The 15,946-nt window shown below is 34.8% G+C and overlaps 2 protein-coding genes across 4 annotated transcripts in view; both read left to right on the top strand.

Moving 5' to 3' along the window:
• LOC131531189 (SLAM family member 9-like) overlaps positions 1-13,233 on the top strand; it is a gene marked incomplete at its 5' end in the record, with an annotated part of 30,394 nt that extends 17,161 nt beyond the window's left edge. The window contains one exon of the mRNA XM_058761775.1: positions 12,453-13,233. Within this exon, the coding sequence (XP_058617758.1) occupies positions 12,453-12,778 (326 nt within the window). The remainder of the gene's footprint in view (positions 1-12,452) is intronic.
• LOC131531187 (uncharacterized) lies at positions 160-15,747 on the top strand. 3 transcript variants are annotated; one of them, XM_058761773.1, is made up of 6 exons: positions 160-296; positions 4,771-5,091; positions 5,562-5,630; positions 11,502-11,639; positions 11,969-12,121; positions 15,463-15,747. In XM_058761773.1, exons 1-5 carry the CDS (start codon positions 260-262, stop codon positions 12,097-12,099), a joined length of 696 nt encoding a protein of 231 aa, XP_058617756.1. In that variant the 5' UTR covers positions 160-259; the 3' UTR covers positions 12,100-12,121; positions 15,463-15,747. The 3 variants fall into 3 exon arrangements, with proteins under 3 accessions (XP_058617756.1, XP_058617754.1, XP_058617755.1); XM_058761771.1 differs by lacking the exon at positions 15,463-15,747 and adding an exon at positions 12,442-12,589; XM_058761772.1 differs by lacking the exon at positions 15,463-15,747 and adding an exon at positions 12,251-12,589.
• The last annotated feature ends 199 nt before the right edge of the window (positions 15,748-15,946 follow it).

Here is a 15,946-nt window from a genome sequence, read left to right as displayed (position 1 = left end):
GTTTTTAAACCTTTTCCCACGGGTTAAAGGATTAACAGGCTATTCCTAAATTTGTATTGGACTGACATTTTGTATTGCAATATTTTACCCAATGTTTCTTTAAAACTATGGTAGATTGTGTGTTTCAGGATTTTATTTGAAAAGACATGGCAGCCTTCTCTGGATTGAGGATGTTTTCGTTTGAGAGCATATTTTTGGTCTGACTTGCTTTCACAATAACAGAAACGAACTCTTTATCTGGAAGGAACCTGTGGTTAAAATGAAGCCCTTTATTTGGGGAATTTTGCTTATGCATGGTAAAACATTTTGTTTACTACATTAGTTTATTTTCTAGTGAACGATAGGCTAATTCTTGTGAATGTTTGCGCAGTTTTGTACCAGTTTTAATACGCGATTTTAATAACATTATGTTCATTTGAAAGTTCATATGAGCTTAATATATAAATTAATTTGCTAAAAAGTATTATAATGTAAAGGAAACAGCGTTGTTTCGTTTCGTTTAAACCAGAATCTCCATTGACATTTAGGAGCAAGACATATTTTGTTAACCCCTTAACTGTCACCCACAGTTTTGAACAGAGACATTATAGTGCACTATCCAAACTTAATTTTTTATAATTCATGAATGAAAATATTTTGTAACATGATTTTAATGTACCATTTACATGGTAATGCAATGTCTGATTTTAAAATGGGTTTCAAAGGATGAATTTTGAAATTTTAAGTTTTCTACTGATAAATAATTTCTTATGATTTCTAATTCGTGATAGAGAAAAAGGCAACTAAGAAGACTTTCTGTGACAAAGGTCAGAATTCATGTCATGATGTAGATTTTTTTCAGGTGCACTCTTGTCATAAACAGAGGTGTCAAATCCAGGGTCAGAAAGTAAAAGTCCTGCCATGTGTTTATTCCACCCATGAACTCAGCAGCTGATTTCACCAGAGGAGGAACCAACTCATTCCTTTCAAGTCACAAGCAAGTTTCGAGTCAAATCCCAAGACCTCAACGAGTTGAGGTAATTAAGAGATAATTGAGAGACTAATTAAATGATGATTGTGCATTAGTGATGAACACCTGCTGTTACTGTGAATCACAGAGGATCAGATGTTGATGTTTTATTGGTTAAAATGATACCACCATCATGGAGATCAGTGTTTGCTTTAGTTGGGCTCTTGACCCTTGACTCCTGTGTTAGATCTCTCTGTAGCAATGCATGTGCTGTTGTAAAGCGGAGAGATCAGTGCTGTTCAGTGAGCAACTGTTTGTTGTTTTCATATGATGAGGTAATCATCAGGTGCTTACCTGTTTGCATCCGATATACTGTGTGTGTATATATATACACATACAACACTTTTCATTTTTTTAATTTATGTTCTGCTTTTGAATAAACAACTCTGTGAAACCACAGTACACAATGAATTTACTGCTGTAGTAGTTATAGAGAAAGAATTTTAAATCTAATGCATTTAAATATTTAAACTCCAGTCCTACTCAGACACACACAGACATCAAGAACCAGCGTATGAATCTCAACAATGGTGACAATCAACAAAATGCTTCATGCTGCAATGCATGCTGGGTAACACCACAGTATGAATAATTATTGTCACCACTGTTGAGGATCGTATGATAAGTGTTCATGTCTAAAAGCCTGAGCAACATAATTCTTAATTTTTTCCAATATTTAATATTACGATGGCATTTGTTTAATAGTAAATTCCTGCAGTTCTGTAACAGCTGAGCGTCAGTAAATAAACCAAAGAGACACCTTCATGATGTTCATTCAAGTGACATAAAAGCCAAAAGTGTAAGCTCATCTGCTTCCTCAAGCTTTTAACTCAAGCAATGTGCAAATGTTTGTTGTGAAGCAATATTGCAATTGCTTAAAAGCAATCCATTCTCAGTTACTAAAAGGGTCAAGAGCCCAACTAAAGCAAACACTGATCTCCATGATGGTGGCATCATTTTAACCAATAAAACATCAACATCTGATCCTCTGTAATTCTCAGTAACAGCAGGTGTTCATCACTAATGCACAATCAACATTTAATTAGTCTCTCAATTATCTCTTAATTACCTCAACTCGTTGAGGTCTTGGGATTTGACTCGAAACTTGCTTGTGACTTGAAAGGAATGACTTGGTTCCTCCTCTGGTGAAATCAGCTGCTGAGTTCATGGGTGGAATAAACACATGGCAGGACTTTTACTTTCTGACCCTGGATTTGACACCTCTGGTCATAAATTAATCTATTACTTTTCCTACATAATTTTTAACAGAAAAGTGGTAAAATACCTATTTAGGAGTCTTAGACCTTTCCAACGATATATAGTTTGTCATGATTAGATTAGGATTTAATTGTAAAATAGTGAAGTAAAGGTAGGCGTCCCACAGGGTGGACGGTGACAGTTAAGAGGTTAATTTAATCTTTAATGTTAAACATTTTATTGTATAGCTTCAGAAATTCTGTTGGGATGAACAAATGACGCCTATAGTGAGACTAGGGTAGCAAAACTGAAAGAACCCACTGCGCCATGTGTCGGATGACGTCTTTTCCATGTTATTTTGGACGTCCAATTTAGGTCCACTGAAGGGGTTGTTTTGTAGCAGGCGGCGTCTTTTTCGGCGTCTACAGCACGTCATGTATTGACGTCCGTGGGAATTCCGTGTAAGGGCTATTTATAGTCCAAATGTGGTCGTTGTGGACGTCTTTTCAACGTCAAATTTAGACTTATTTTATATATAATTTTTACTTAACTTCTATAACTGTAGTCCTATGTTTTGTTTGGCTCAGCAGCTAGATTCAACAGGAAAATGTATAAAAAAAAAAAAAAAAAAAAACATGGCCTATTTGGCATACACATAATAAATCGTGACTGTTTATTAAAAAATCTGTATTCATATGTATCAATCATGTTGATAACAACAATGTTGATATTTGTAAATAAAAAATATTACATACAATCATGTAAATTTCCTGCACCTAGGCGTCCAAATGACGTCCAAAAAATACCAGTTCAAAGGTCAAATGTCGAACGTCAATCTGACGTCCAATTTGGGTCATGGTTAGACGTCCAAATAGAGGACCTAGTTTGGACGTCGAATAGATGTCCATAATTGGTCATGGACCGACGGACCCAATATAGACAAGCAGAGGCGGACAATCCAGGGGTCAGAAAGTAAAGTCCTGCCATATTTTTGTTCCACCATGAACTCTGCAGCTGATTTCACCAGAGGAGGAACCAAGTCATTCCTTTCAAGTCACAAGCAAGTCTCAAGTCAAATCCCAAGTCCTCAAAGAGTTAAAGTTAATGAGATAATTAAGTGTCTAATTAAATGATGATTGTGCATTAGTGATGAATACCTGCTGTTATTGAGAATTACAGAGGATCAGATATTAATGTTTTAATGGTTAAAATGATGCCACCATCATGGAGATCAGTGTGTGCTTTAGTTGGGCTCTTGGCCTTTGACTCTTGTGTTAAATCTCTCTTTGCAGCATTACATGTGTTGCTGTAAAGTAAAGAGATCAGGCTGCACAATGAGAAGCCATGCTTTACAGCTGTACTGATTGTTTGTTTTCTTATTCTTTGTGTTGTATGTTTAGGTTTTGAAAAATCAATCTTGTGAAATAGCGTGCAAGGAACTTGTTGTTCTAATAGTTATGATGAATTCATTTGAAATCGACTGTATTTAATGCATATAAACACTTAAACTCTTCTGCTATTTAGACACGCAGACATAATGAACCAGAATATGAATCTCAACAATGGTGACAACCAACAAAATTCTTCATGCTGCAATGTATGCTGGGTAAGACCATAGTAAAAACTCCCATCATGCACTGCAGTATGAATTATTACTGTCACCACCGTTGAGGATCATATGATAAGTGTTCATGTCTAAAAGCCTGAGCTGATGCTGTTCTTCCTCATATGTAATCACTACAGTAGCATTTGTTTGGTAGGACTTTTTTTTCCAGAAATTCAGTAATAGCTGAATATCACTCAATAAACCAAAGCGAGACACCTTCATGATGCTCATTTAAATGACTTAAAAGCAGAAAGTGTAAACTCAACTGCTACATCAAGTTCTTGATTCAGCAATGCACAAATGTTTGTTGTGAAACAATATTGCACTTGCTTAAAAGCAAATTACTTTGATTTACTAAAAGGGTCAAGAGCCCAACTAAAGCAAGCACTGATCTCCATGATGGTGGCATCATTTTAACCATTAAAACATTAATATCTGATCCTCTGTAATTCTCATTAACAGCAGGTGTTCATCACTAATGCACAATCATCATTTAATTAGACACTTAAATATCTCATTAACTTTAACTCTTTGAGGACTTAGGATTTGACTTGAGACTTGCTTGTGACTTGAAAGGAATGACTTGGTTCCTCCTCTGGTGAAATCAGCTGCAGAGTTCATGGGTGGAACAAAAATATGGCAGGACTTTTACTTTCTGACCCCTGGATTGTCCGCCTCTGATTAGCAAATACTAAGCATAAATATACTAAGCATAAATATCTTTTTGTGTCTCCTTTTGTGTTTGTACAAAGAAGACACCAGTGTAGAACAGTATTGTTTTTTTTTTGTTTTTTTTTTAACTATATCTCAGACAATAGGCAGCAAAAAAAAAAAAAAAAAAAAAAAAAAACTGAGTGGGTTTACCAATTTGGGGGCTGGGTAAATGCATATAATGACTTTATATTTTATTCCACTATCTCAGATGTGATTTATAATTAATTCCTCATTTCTTCTCCAGGTGTATCTGGTTTTGATGCAGACATAATGTTTGTGGAGGGAGATTCAGTCACTCTACACACTGATGTTAAAACAAACCAACGAGACAGAATTAGATGGTATTTTAATAGCACTCGTATCGCTCAAATCACTGGAGATCTCAGTAAGATCTGTACAGATGTTCAGTGTAATGAAGGAAATGAGAGATTCAGAGGAAGACTGAAGCTGAATCATCAGACTGGATCTCTGACCATCATGAACATCAGAACCACAGACTCTGGACTTTATCATCAAGAGGCTATAATCAGCGGCAACATCAGTGAAAAGATCTTCAGTGTCATTGGTGAATGTTTATGTTTAAAAGCCATTTGTATTTGTTTGAATCACATCATTATTGTACTTTTTATTTATTTTATGTTTTTGCAGTCACAGTCAGAGCTGTTATTTTTTCTTTAACTGTGAATTTATTCACATTTGATTGATCTCTTTTACTGTGATATGGAATTTGTAGCATTATCTGCGTTGTTTGCATTGTTAAACAGAACATTTTGATCTGACATCCTTGACAACCTTCTATTATCATAAGCATGCTTACAATTGTTTTTAGTTTACCATGAATCCAAAAATGCAGAGGTGTTCAATATTTGATGTTAAAGAAGTATGCAAAATATGTTTAGAAGCACACAATATAAATTTTTTTTAAGTCAAGATAGACCATGTTTAATAACTAACAACTTTCATGTTGTGTAGTTTTTTTGTTGGTTTGTTTGTTGAGCAAACTATTGTTCAAGCAGCTGTTGGTTTGTGTTTCAGGTCGTCCTGGCTCAGAGGCAGTGCAGATGAAGAGAAATATGAAGGGAGCATCAGACATTTTTGACAATGGTGCAGTAAACAAACCAGTTCATTTGTTGACTATTTTATGATACATTATTTACAGTAACTCACATCAGGATAATAATACAGATTACAGATTTTGTCAGACAGTGTGTTAATTATAAATCAGGATTTAAGTACAGAACAGCAGCTTGGAAGGGGCAGCCTGTTAAAATATAGTCTTAATCTGGTGGTTTCAGTCAAGCAGAAGATGCTAGAGATAAAGCAGCTGAAGAAGTAGTGCAGACAGTGTTGCAGGATTTTTATATTGATGATTATCTGAATTCTGTGTCATCAGAGAACCATGCTGTTTTATCGGTAAAACAGCTCAGAAATAGGTGTAAACAGACCTTTTATCAGGAAACAATCTGACATCCATTCCCATATGACATTTGCTTACACACACACACACACACACACACACACACATACATACATACATATATATTAGGATTTTCAAAATTAACATGTTTGTTAGCTTCCCTTTGGCCAGTGTTAAATGATCATGAAGAGCTGGGAGAAAATTGGACGTGTGTCAGATCTGCATAATGATTTAAATAGACAGCACTGCTTTTAGAGTGAAACTGCAGTCTGTGTCATTAGCCCTTTTCACACATCCAGTCTTTACTGACAAATTACCGGTAAATTATCATTAAGAGATCATGTGTGAACAGGACCTTTACAAAAATACCAATAAATTAATTTTGGGAAATTTACTAGTATGAGAAATTGTAATTTACCAGTAAATTGCCGGTAATCTGCTCTGTGTGAACGCAGAACGAAATTACAGGTATGAGCACGAGTTCAGAATATGCTAACATAAGACGTCTAATTTGGGCCAATCATAACATTCTGACACAGATGATGCATTTACTCTGTGCGACAACATTTTAAGTCGTATAAGGCCAGGCATACACTGTGCGATTTTCATCCAACTTTTGAGATTGATGTTGCATGCAATTTACTTGTACAGTGAGTGTTGGTATTTAACAAAAAACGTTGCTGAAATCACACAGTGTATGCCCGGCTTAATACGATGTCTCTGGGCCAAAAGCAGCATGAATGTGAATGTTTGACACAAAATTTAAAACATCAACAAAAAACACTGATCGTGTAATTTAGTTAGATGAATGACCAGCATGACAGAACAGAGGGGAGAAAAAAACATATAGACAGCTGGATCTCTAAATGTCAGATGTAGCGTAAAAAAACCTTTAACCGTTAATGTGTCACAGTTTAGTGCATTTTTGCTAAATGAGCACTGTTAAACTCTCACACTGGAAACTGAAAGAAAATATGCAAACATTTCTGCTGATTTAAGCAAGTAGTGTGGGAGAATGAAAATGTGAGAAACAGGAATTAGAGAAGTCCATGAAATGCAAGGTTGTTAATACAAACACAACACCAGGAGGCGCAGCCGTTTAGAGGTCATTACCGATTAATGAGGTCACAGAATTTACCGGTATTTGGAAACTGATCTGTGAATGGTGCTTTACCGTTGTTTTAAGTTCACTATTTTTCAAAGCCTATTGAATGTTAAAAATTATGTTTTTAATTATAATGTTGAATGGCTATAATTAATGGCTAAAATGCATTTAATAGAGACATCAGTAGCAGTATTGGTATCGGTGATACTGGCCTTCATTAATAATAGGCTTCTTAGTAAAAAAGATGCCATTGAAAATTTTATTTAGAACATACCATCTTTGTTGTAATAAATGGGGTGGTTCTAGATCTCTTTTAGGTGGGCTTTAATCCCCGTCTGTCGTCTCGGCACCCTTAAAACTATAATGAGCTATCTGAACGATTGGGCCAGTGCTGCTTCCTCAGAGTTTATCATTCTCACGTGTCTTGTTAGTTCAAATGTTGAAGTTATTTTAATCAAAATTGAAAAATTATTAATCAAAACCGAATTGAGTTTCTCTTTCGCATTTTCTTTCGCAAACACAGTACATATACAATTTTGTCAGAGTTACTGTCTTGATGAGTAGGCTTTTCAAATAAACAAAGTCGGTTATGTCTTAGTTGAACGTAAACAGTTATGAAGGTATCGGATGTGTGTCAAACGTATAACGGATCTGTCCATTTCCTGTGTTACTGTTTATTTGATGTCTTTTTGTTATATTGTTTTTATTTATACTATTGTCATTCTTTATGTTATTTTATTATTGACTGTTTAATGTTTTAACTTTATGTTAGTTAGGATAGTATTATATGTATTATATTTATCAATTTAAGTGGTAGGCTGCTTTTGACTTGTGATGTCAATGAAAATCAGAAGTGATGCTGATTTACAAACTGAATGAACTTTTGCTACACAATCTCACTGAGGGCTAAGCTCCCCTGAGGATGAAATTTTACAACTGCCCCTGAATATTAATTCAGTATATTAATGTGATTAATCATGATTAATTACAGAAAAATGTGTGATTAATTATTGTTTTAATCAATTGACAGATTGTCATCTTGCCAACAACTACTTAGAGACTTAACCCCTTAACCCCTTAACTGTCACCCACAGTTTTGAACAGAGACATTATAGTGCACTATCCAAACTTAATTTTTTATAATTCATGAATGAAAATATTTTGTAACATGATTTTAATGTACCATTTACATGGTAATGCAATGTCTGATTTTAAAATGGGTTTCAAAGGATGAATTTTGAAATTTTAAGTTTTCTACTGATAAATAATTTCTTATGATTTCTAATTCGTGATAGAGAAAAAGGCAACTAAGAAGACTTTCTGTGACAAAGGTCAGAATTCATGTCATGATGTAGATTTTTTTCAGGTGCACTCTTGTCATAAACAGAGGTGTCAAATCCAGGGTCAGAAAGTAAAAGTCCTGCCATGTGTTTATTCCACCCATGAACTCAGCAGCTGATTTCACCAGAGGAGGAACCAACTCATTCCTTTCAAGTCACAAGCAAGTTTCGAGTCAAATCCCAAGACCTCAACGAGTTGAGGTAATTAAGAGATAATTGAGAGACTAATTAAATGATGATTGTGCATTAGTGATGAACACCTGCTGTTACTGTGAATCACAGAGGATCAGATGTTGATGTTTTATTGGTTAAAATGATACCACCATCATGTAGATCAGTGTTTGCTTTAGTTGGGCTCTTGACCCTTGACTCCTGTGTTAGATCTCTCTGTAACAATGCATGTGCTGTTGTAAAGCGGAGAGATCAGTGCTGTTCAGTGAGCAACTGTTAGTTGTTTTCATATGATGAGGTAATCATCAGGTGCTTACCTGTTTGCATCAATATACTGTGTGTATATATACACATACAACATTTTTCATTTTTTAATTTATGTTCTGCTTTTGAATAAACAACTCTGTGAAACCACAATACACAATGAATTTACTGCTGTAGTAGTTATAGAGAAAGAATTTTAAATCTAATGCATTTAAATATTTAAACTCCAGTCCTACTCAGACACACACAGACATCAAGAACCAGCGTATGAATCTCAACAATGGTGACAATCAACAAAATGCTTCATGCTGCAATGCATGCTGGGTAACACCACAGTATGAATAATTATTGTCACCACTGTTGAGGATCGTATGATAAGTGTTCATGTCTAAAAGCCTGAGCAATATAATTCTTAATTTTTCCAATATTTAATATTACGATGGCATTTGTTTAATAGTAAATTCCTGCAGTTCTGTAACAGCTGAACGTCAGTAAATAAACCAAAGAGAGACACCTTCATGATGTTCATTCAAGTGACATAAAAGCCAAAAGTGTAAGCTCATCTGCTTCCTCAAGCTTTTAATTCAGCAATGTGCAAATGTTTGTTGTGAAGCAATATTGCAATTGCTTAAAAGCAATCCATTCTCAGTTACTAAAAGGGTCAAGAGCCCAACTAAAGCAAACACTGATCTCCATGATGGTGGCATCATTTTAACCAATAAAACATCAACATCTGATCCTCTGTAATTCTCAATAACAGCAGGTGTTCATCACTAATGCACAATCAACATTTAATTAGTCTCTCAATTATCTCTTAATTACCTCAACTCGTTGAGGTCTTGGGATTTGACTCGAAACTTGCTTGTGACTTGAAAGGAATGAGTTGGTTCCTCCTCTGGTGAAATCAGCTGCTGAGTTCATGGGTGGAATAAACACATGGCAGGACTTTACTTTCTGACCCTGGATTTGACACCTCTGGTCATAAATTAATCTATTACTTTTCCTACATAATTTTTAACAGAAAAGTGGTAAAATACCTATTTAGGAGTCTTAGACCTTTCCAACGATATATAATTTGTCATGATTAGATTAGGATTTAATTGTAAAATAGTGAAGTAAAGGTAGGCGTCCCACAGGGTGGACGGTGACAGTTAAGAGGTTAAAGATAATAAATAAATAAAAGATAATAAATAAATAAATGAAGTTGGTATGATAAGATCCAAAATGATCAAGAACAAAAGTGGCACAACTGGTTCTTTGACCTACAGCAACTTTATACGTTTACAATTTGTAATATTACAGTACACAAATTTATCAAACCAGCAAATTTTGGACCTACAAAACTGGCTCAGCTGCATCATTTTGCTGATGCCAGTGAAAATGGATACTATGCTGTGACTTGCATCTTGCTAAAGAACGAAAAGGGTAACAAACAGAGTTTCTTTCTGATGGCAAAATATACCTTTAAAACACTGTTGAACCAGAACACTAAGTTTAAGACTTTTGTATCTAATCGTCCAGCAGTCATTCAAGAAATAACCAACTCAAAGCCATGAAAGTTCAAGAGATATGTAAGTGCTGGATATAAGGGCCAAGTTATTTTTTGAAGGATGAAAATGAATAGCAGAAAAGACCTAATGATATTGGTGAGATTGCTAATGATGATGTTGAGGTTTAGAAACCTGTAGATGAGAGTGTTGATGCTGTGAACAAGCTTATCGACTACTACTCCAAGTGCCATCAGCTGAAAAGAGCAGTTGTGTAGCTGCACTGAAATAATGACCATGCTTCATACAGATGTCCTTCAGCTGTTACAGATGTAGCAAGTGAGAATCAATACAATTACAGAATATGTTTTGAGACAAAGGTATTGCTGCTGTTTTTCAGTTTTGTTCAAGGTAGTTAAAGCAACAGTTTTTTAATAACTGAACAATATGTAAAACTATGGTATTTGGGGTAAAAAGTGCCCCTTCTTTTTGGGGTTAAAGCCACAAAAATGAACACGACGAAAAACAGTTGTCTTTTCAAACTTGTGATATGAAATGGTTATTCAGATGGTAGAAATTATATATTAGGTTGGGTGTCCACATTAGTGATAATCACCTTATTTATAATGAAACTGTAATGTTTAAAAAATAATAATCATATCAAATAATAAAATATATTTATTGTTATAATATAAAACCATATTGAAAAATTATGGATTCTTCTTTAAGCAGTGTAAAAAGCTTTCAGAATCTTTATTTTGAAATATTTATTTTTATTATGAACGTGTTTTAATGACAGTATATTTCATTATTCCCCTTCTTCTTTCAGACCAAAGAAACCACTTATGATGGTTTCTTATGATGTATTTTCCCACAAAATGTGTTGCTCCATCTGTGTTTAATAAATAATTAGGGGCCATGTTCATTACGCAATAAACTGTATTACAGAATAGTGGCACATATCAACGTGGGTGATAATAAAATTATGAAAATATGCAAAGTAATTGGTCAGTGTGAAAACACTGGATGTCTGAACAAGCACATAACTATTAAGTGTTTCCTTCATGGAGACCATGTATGAAGTGCGATGTTCCTAAACTGAATGATTACTATTTATTTACATACAGATTTGCTGTTATAGTGTTGGTTTCAGCTCAGACTATAATGACTCTCTCCCTTTTTTCATTGCAGCTATAAAAAATCCAACACTGAGTAAAGGTACAGGTGATTCAAGAATAATTGCTGGTGTAATCCTGTCATTGCTGGCCATACCTGCTATTGTTTTGATTTACTGGAAAATCAGGAACTCTAAACGAAATGAACCAAAGCGTAGGTATTACAGCTGATAAAGCAAGAGAAAAATAATGTGTTTTATTGTGCTACTTTGGAGTATGGTGTAAAATGTTTCTTCATGATCATATTTAAAACATTTTTGTGTTTGTGTGTGTGTGTCAAAACACCATTAGAAAAATTGTTCTTAATACAAAAGTTTGAAAGATGTTATACGTTTGATACTTTGCTTTAGACTGAAGGACTTTAATTAAATTTATGCGCAACCTTTAACACATTTTATTAATACAACATTGAAATGTTGGTAGGTTGTACTAAACCCTGAAATATGATACTGTGGATGTTTACACCTCGAGACTCTCTTGTAGGTAAAAACAGAGAAGAGTCCAGAGAGACATGTGATGTGAAATTCAGAGACGGACTGATGTCGGATGAGAAGATTGGATCATCAGAAATGATTGATTATAGACCATCAATCGTCAAATGTGAAGAAACATAATTCAAGAGATTCTGTGTCTTTGGTGAGTAAATCAAAGCTTTTCTGTAATAATGAATTTATTTTAGATCAACACTCATTTAGTTGAAGCACTATGGGTTTTTATGACAAAATGAATCATGTGATTTGAAATGTCTACATCTTGACTTTGTAGACCAAATAATACAAATACAAACCATTTTCACCAAAGAAATATGCCAAATTCGGCACCACAGGGAACTTGCCGATCACAGAGCTGGAGTTCATCTAATAACCATCACAAGCAAGACAAAGACCAAAATGTAGATTCAGTATTACTAATATGGTGAATAAAGATTTACAGTTTGCCCTGTCTGTTTCATATAGGGATTTCATAGCTGCATTCTTTTCTTATCTGCCTGGTCCTGTCATCAGCAGTAACTCTTCAAACTGTTCTTCATCATCATCATCATCATCATCATCACAGCAGAATTGTTCATTGTTGTGTTCAGCGGTGAATGTGAGTCATGTGACTCTCTCCTGGTACAAAGGAAACAGTTTATTGTCCAGCATCAGTGTGTCTGATCTCAGCATCAGTCTCTCTCTACCTCTGGAGGTGGAATATCAGGATAAAAACACCTACAGCTGTGTGCTCAACAATCCCATCAGCAACCAGACCACACATCTGGACATTACTGAACTCTGTCACACATTTGCTGGTTAGCTTGCCACACTACACTCAGAAAAATGGTTCTAAACAGTACCAGGAAAGGGTTATCCGGTTTGTAACAATAGCAGGACCCTTTTAGTGCTAAATAGAACCTTTTTTATAGGGTTCCATATAGAACCATTCTTTGAAAATGCTATATAGGACCTTAATGGTATACTAAATAACCTTTTTAATGATAGTTTTTCATTAATATTAGTATGTTAATATCATTAATATTAGTATTATTTGTATATATAGTTTTTTACCCCTCTGTCTGCCTGGTCTTATAATATCTTGGTGTCTAGGGTTTACATAAAATCAACAACAACAACAACGTGTCAATTAGGTACTTTTTTTAATGACATGGAATTGTAGCAAAAATGACAGCGTTCTAAGAACAATTAATAGCAGAATACATTAATGAATGACAATGGACATTGAACATAAATAAATGCTTAAAGAAGTCTCTATGATGCCTCTAAGTTAATCATTATCTGAATTTGGTGTGATTGAGTGGCAGTTTCTCTCTGCAGATGATGAGGTTGTAGGATGTGACAGCTTCTGAAATGCACAATTTAGTTTAGATATACAGTTTGTCTCCTTTCATTTGTTTATGTGAAAACAATCATTTATGAACACTCTAAAAAAAGAATGGTGCTATACAGCACTAAAAGTGGTTCTTGGCTCGTAATCATAGGGGAACCACTTTTGGTGCTAAATAGCACCATATCTTTAAAGTTGCTATACAACACCTTTGTCAAATGGTGCTATGTAGAACCATAAGAGGTTCAGTTATTCAGGCAGTCTCTCTCTCTCTCTATCTCGCGCGCGCGCCTGCTGTTTTGGCATGTTTTGTGCTGTTGATCGTGGTCGTCATCCCTAATAACTAGCTCATTTATTCATGCTCGGGTGTCGGCGGTGAATCCAGTGGCGAAATCCTCCACCACTAACTGCAAACTGGCATTTCAGATCTGCCTCCATTTTGTTAGTAACACCCCAAGTTCCAGGAGGAATGCCTTGCCCAGACACAATTAATATTGATATTTTCACAATATTTACGCTTGCAGAAATAAAGGCTACATTTGTTTACATTTTGCAGAACAGACGGAAGAAGATCCGTCAATGTGCATTTGTTTCGTTATGTTCAGATGTTCTGTAGCGGTCATGTGAGGAGTTTTCACTCTTCTCCGAGGTTATATACATTTATAATACATAATTAAACTTTAAAATATAATTTAATTTAACTCAGTGATGCAAATCAGAATTTGTATCAGCTGTTACTTCAGTTTTCAGAGTCATATGATCATTCAAATATATTGATTTATCGTTGTTGAAAAAAACAAAAACAAAAAAACAGCATATGCTGGTTAGGTATGTTTTGAGGCTGGGATGCTGGTTTATATATCTAAATAAAAATATAGTATAATCAGTATATGATCCAAAGTAACTAGTAACTGACTACTTGAGTAGTTTTTTTATCCGATACTTTTTTACTCTTACTCAAGTAACTATTCAGACTATTACTTTTACTTTTACTTGAGTAAATATTTCTTCAAGTACTTTTACTTTTACTTGAGTACAGTTTTTGGGTACTCTACCCACCTCTGAGATTCATACACTGATTCTTGATGTCTGTGGTCTTTGAATTGCTACAGATGAAAACATTGTGTGCACAAAGTGATTTGTAAATTATTCAAATGATCTGATATTTACAATACTGCAAGATCTAAAGCTACAAAAAAAAAAAACTAAAGCGGTATGACATCTATACAATCAGATATTGGACTTGAAATAAGATCGGTGGATCATCTGCCCACAACTCTTTTTTTCCTTGGCTTTGCTGGCTAAGCTAAGTGTGTCTTATAGAAACACAGTTAAAGCAACCAATACAATAGTAACACCAAAGTATCAAGGGTCAAGAGCCCAACAAAAGGAAACACTGATCTCTTTGATGGTGATTTCAAACAAAACAATAAAGCATCTAAACCTCTGTTAATTCTCAATAAGAGCTTCTCTAGAAGTCTGACAGAAATAAAGTCAATCTGGTCAATCTGATGCTGTTTGTGAAGCTGTTTAATCAGATCTTGAGAGATTTAATGTCTTCTTTTATTTCAGTTGATTTCATCTTCGCTGTGGCTGAAGTCAGTTGTAGTTCTTGTGTTTCTCTTTCCTTCGGTGATTCTTCTTGATAACAGCAGCTGTTCATCATTAATGATCAATCATCACATATTTATCTTCTTAACTCCAGCACTGCTTCAATTCTACTTGAACACTCTGTAGTGTGGAAACACATGAACACTGAGCAGTGTGGGGACTTTACTGTGAATTATTACATAAATCTTACCTGCTTCATTCACGTATGACTGATGCATATGAATCACATTAAGTTTATTGATTTGTTTATGTTAAAACTATGTAATCTAAATGGATGGAAAATTGTAATGCAATTGAATTACATAAAATGTCAATTTAGACCGAATCATTTTTTTGAGTGTACTGTCTGTATGACTGGGATGCCTTGAATGCTTCTTCAAAAAAACTTTCAATTTTTACCGATGCTACTTTTGTTGATGAAAATAAATTTACATCTGCAGTCCTATTTCAGCAGCTGCTACTGTCTCACATTTTCACAGCACTTTACTGTTGTATATTTTTGCTCCATTATCCCAGAATCGGCTAACAGTTTGTTTCTTCTCCAGGTGATCAAACAGATGATGTGTCCGTGACGGAGGGAGATTCTGTCACTCTACACACTGGTTTTAAACATATCATACGAGAAGGCAGACATATTAGAACAGAATGGTATTTTAATGATATTCACATAGCACAACGCAATGGATCTGTGAGTAAGATCTGTACTGATTTAGAGCGATTCAGAGACAGATTGAAGCTGAACAGGCACACAGGTGATCTCACCATCAGACATATCAGGACCTCAGATTCAGGACTTTATAAACTACAGATTAACATCAGACAACACTGCATTCTGAAGATGTTCAATGTTGCAGTTGGTGAGTTTTGTTTTTTCTTTACAGTGACATTCTACAAGAAAAAATGAGATGGGAGGAAAAATTGTATCAGTGCTTTTGTGTTCCAACACAAAATAATGATGAACACAATACACTAACGCTTAATTAACACACAAAAAAGATTCCAGCAGCTGTTGGTTTGTGTTTCAGATGT

This window comes from Onychostoma macrolepis, chromosome 22 (assembly GCF_012432095.1).
Source record: "Onychostoma macrolepis isolate SWU-2019 chromosome 22, ASM1243209v1, whole genome shotgun sequence".
NCBI lineage: Eukaryota > Metazoa > Chordata > Actinopteri > Cypriniformes > Cyprinidae > Onychostoma > Onychostoma macrolepis.
The sequence above is the reverse complement of the archived record's forward strand: the minus strand, read 5'-3'. Positions and strand labels throughout refer to the sequence as shown.

Excerpts from the sequence above, each read along its gene's own strand:
- LOC131531187 (XM_058761773.1), top strand. The coding sequence starts at position 260 with ATGAAGCCCTTTATTTGGGGAATTTTGCTTATGCATG. Across the intron at positions 5,092-5,561 it reads AAAGATCTTCAGTGTCATTG|GTCGTCCTGGCTCAGAGGCA; the intron begins GTGAATGTTTAT and ends TTTGTGTTTCAG. Across the intron at positions 5,631-11,501 it reads ATCAGACATTTTTGACAATG|CTATAAAAAATCCAACACTG; the intron begins GTGCAGTAAACA and ends TTTTCATTGCAG.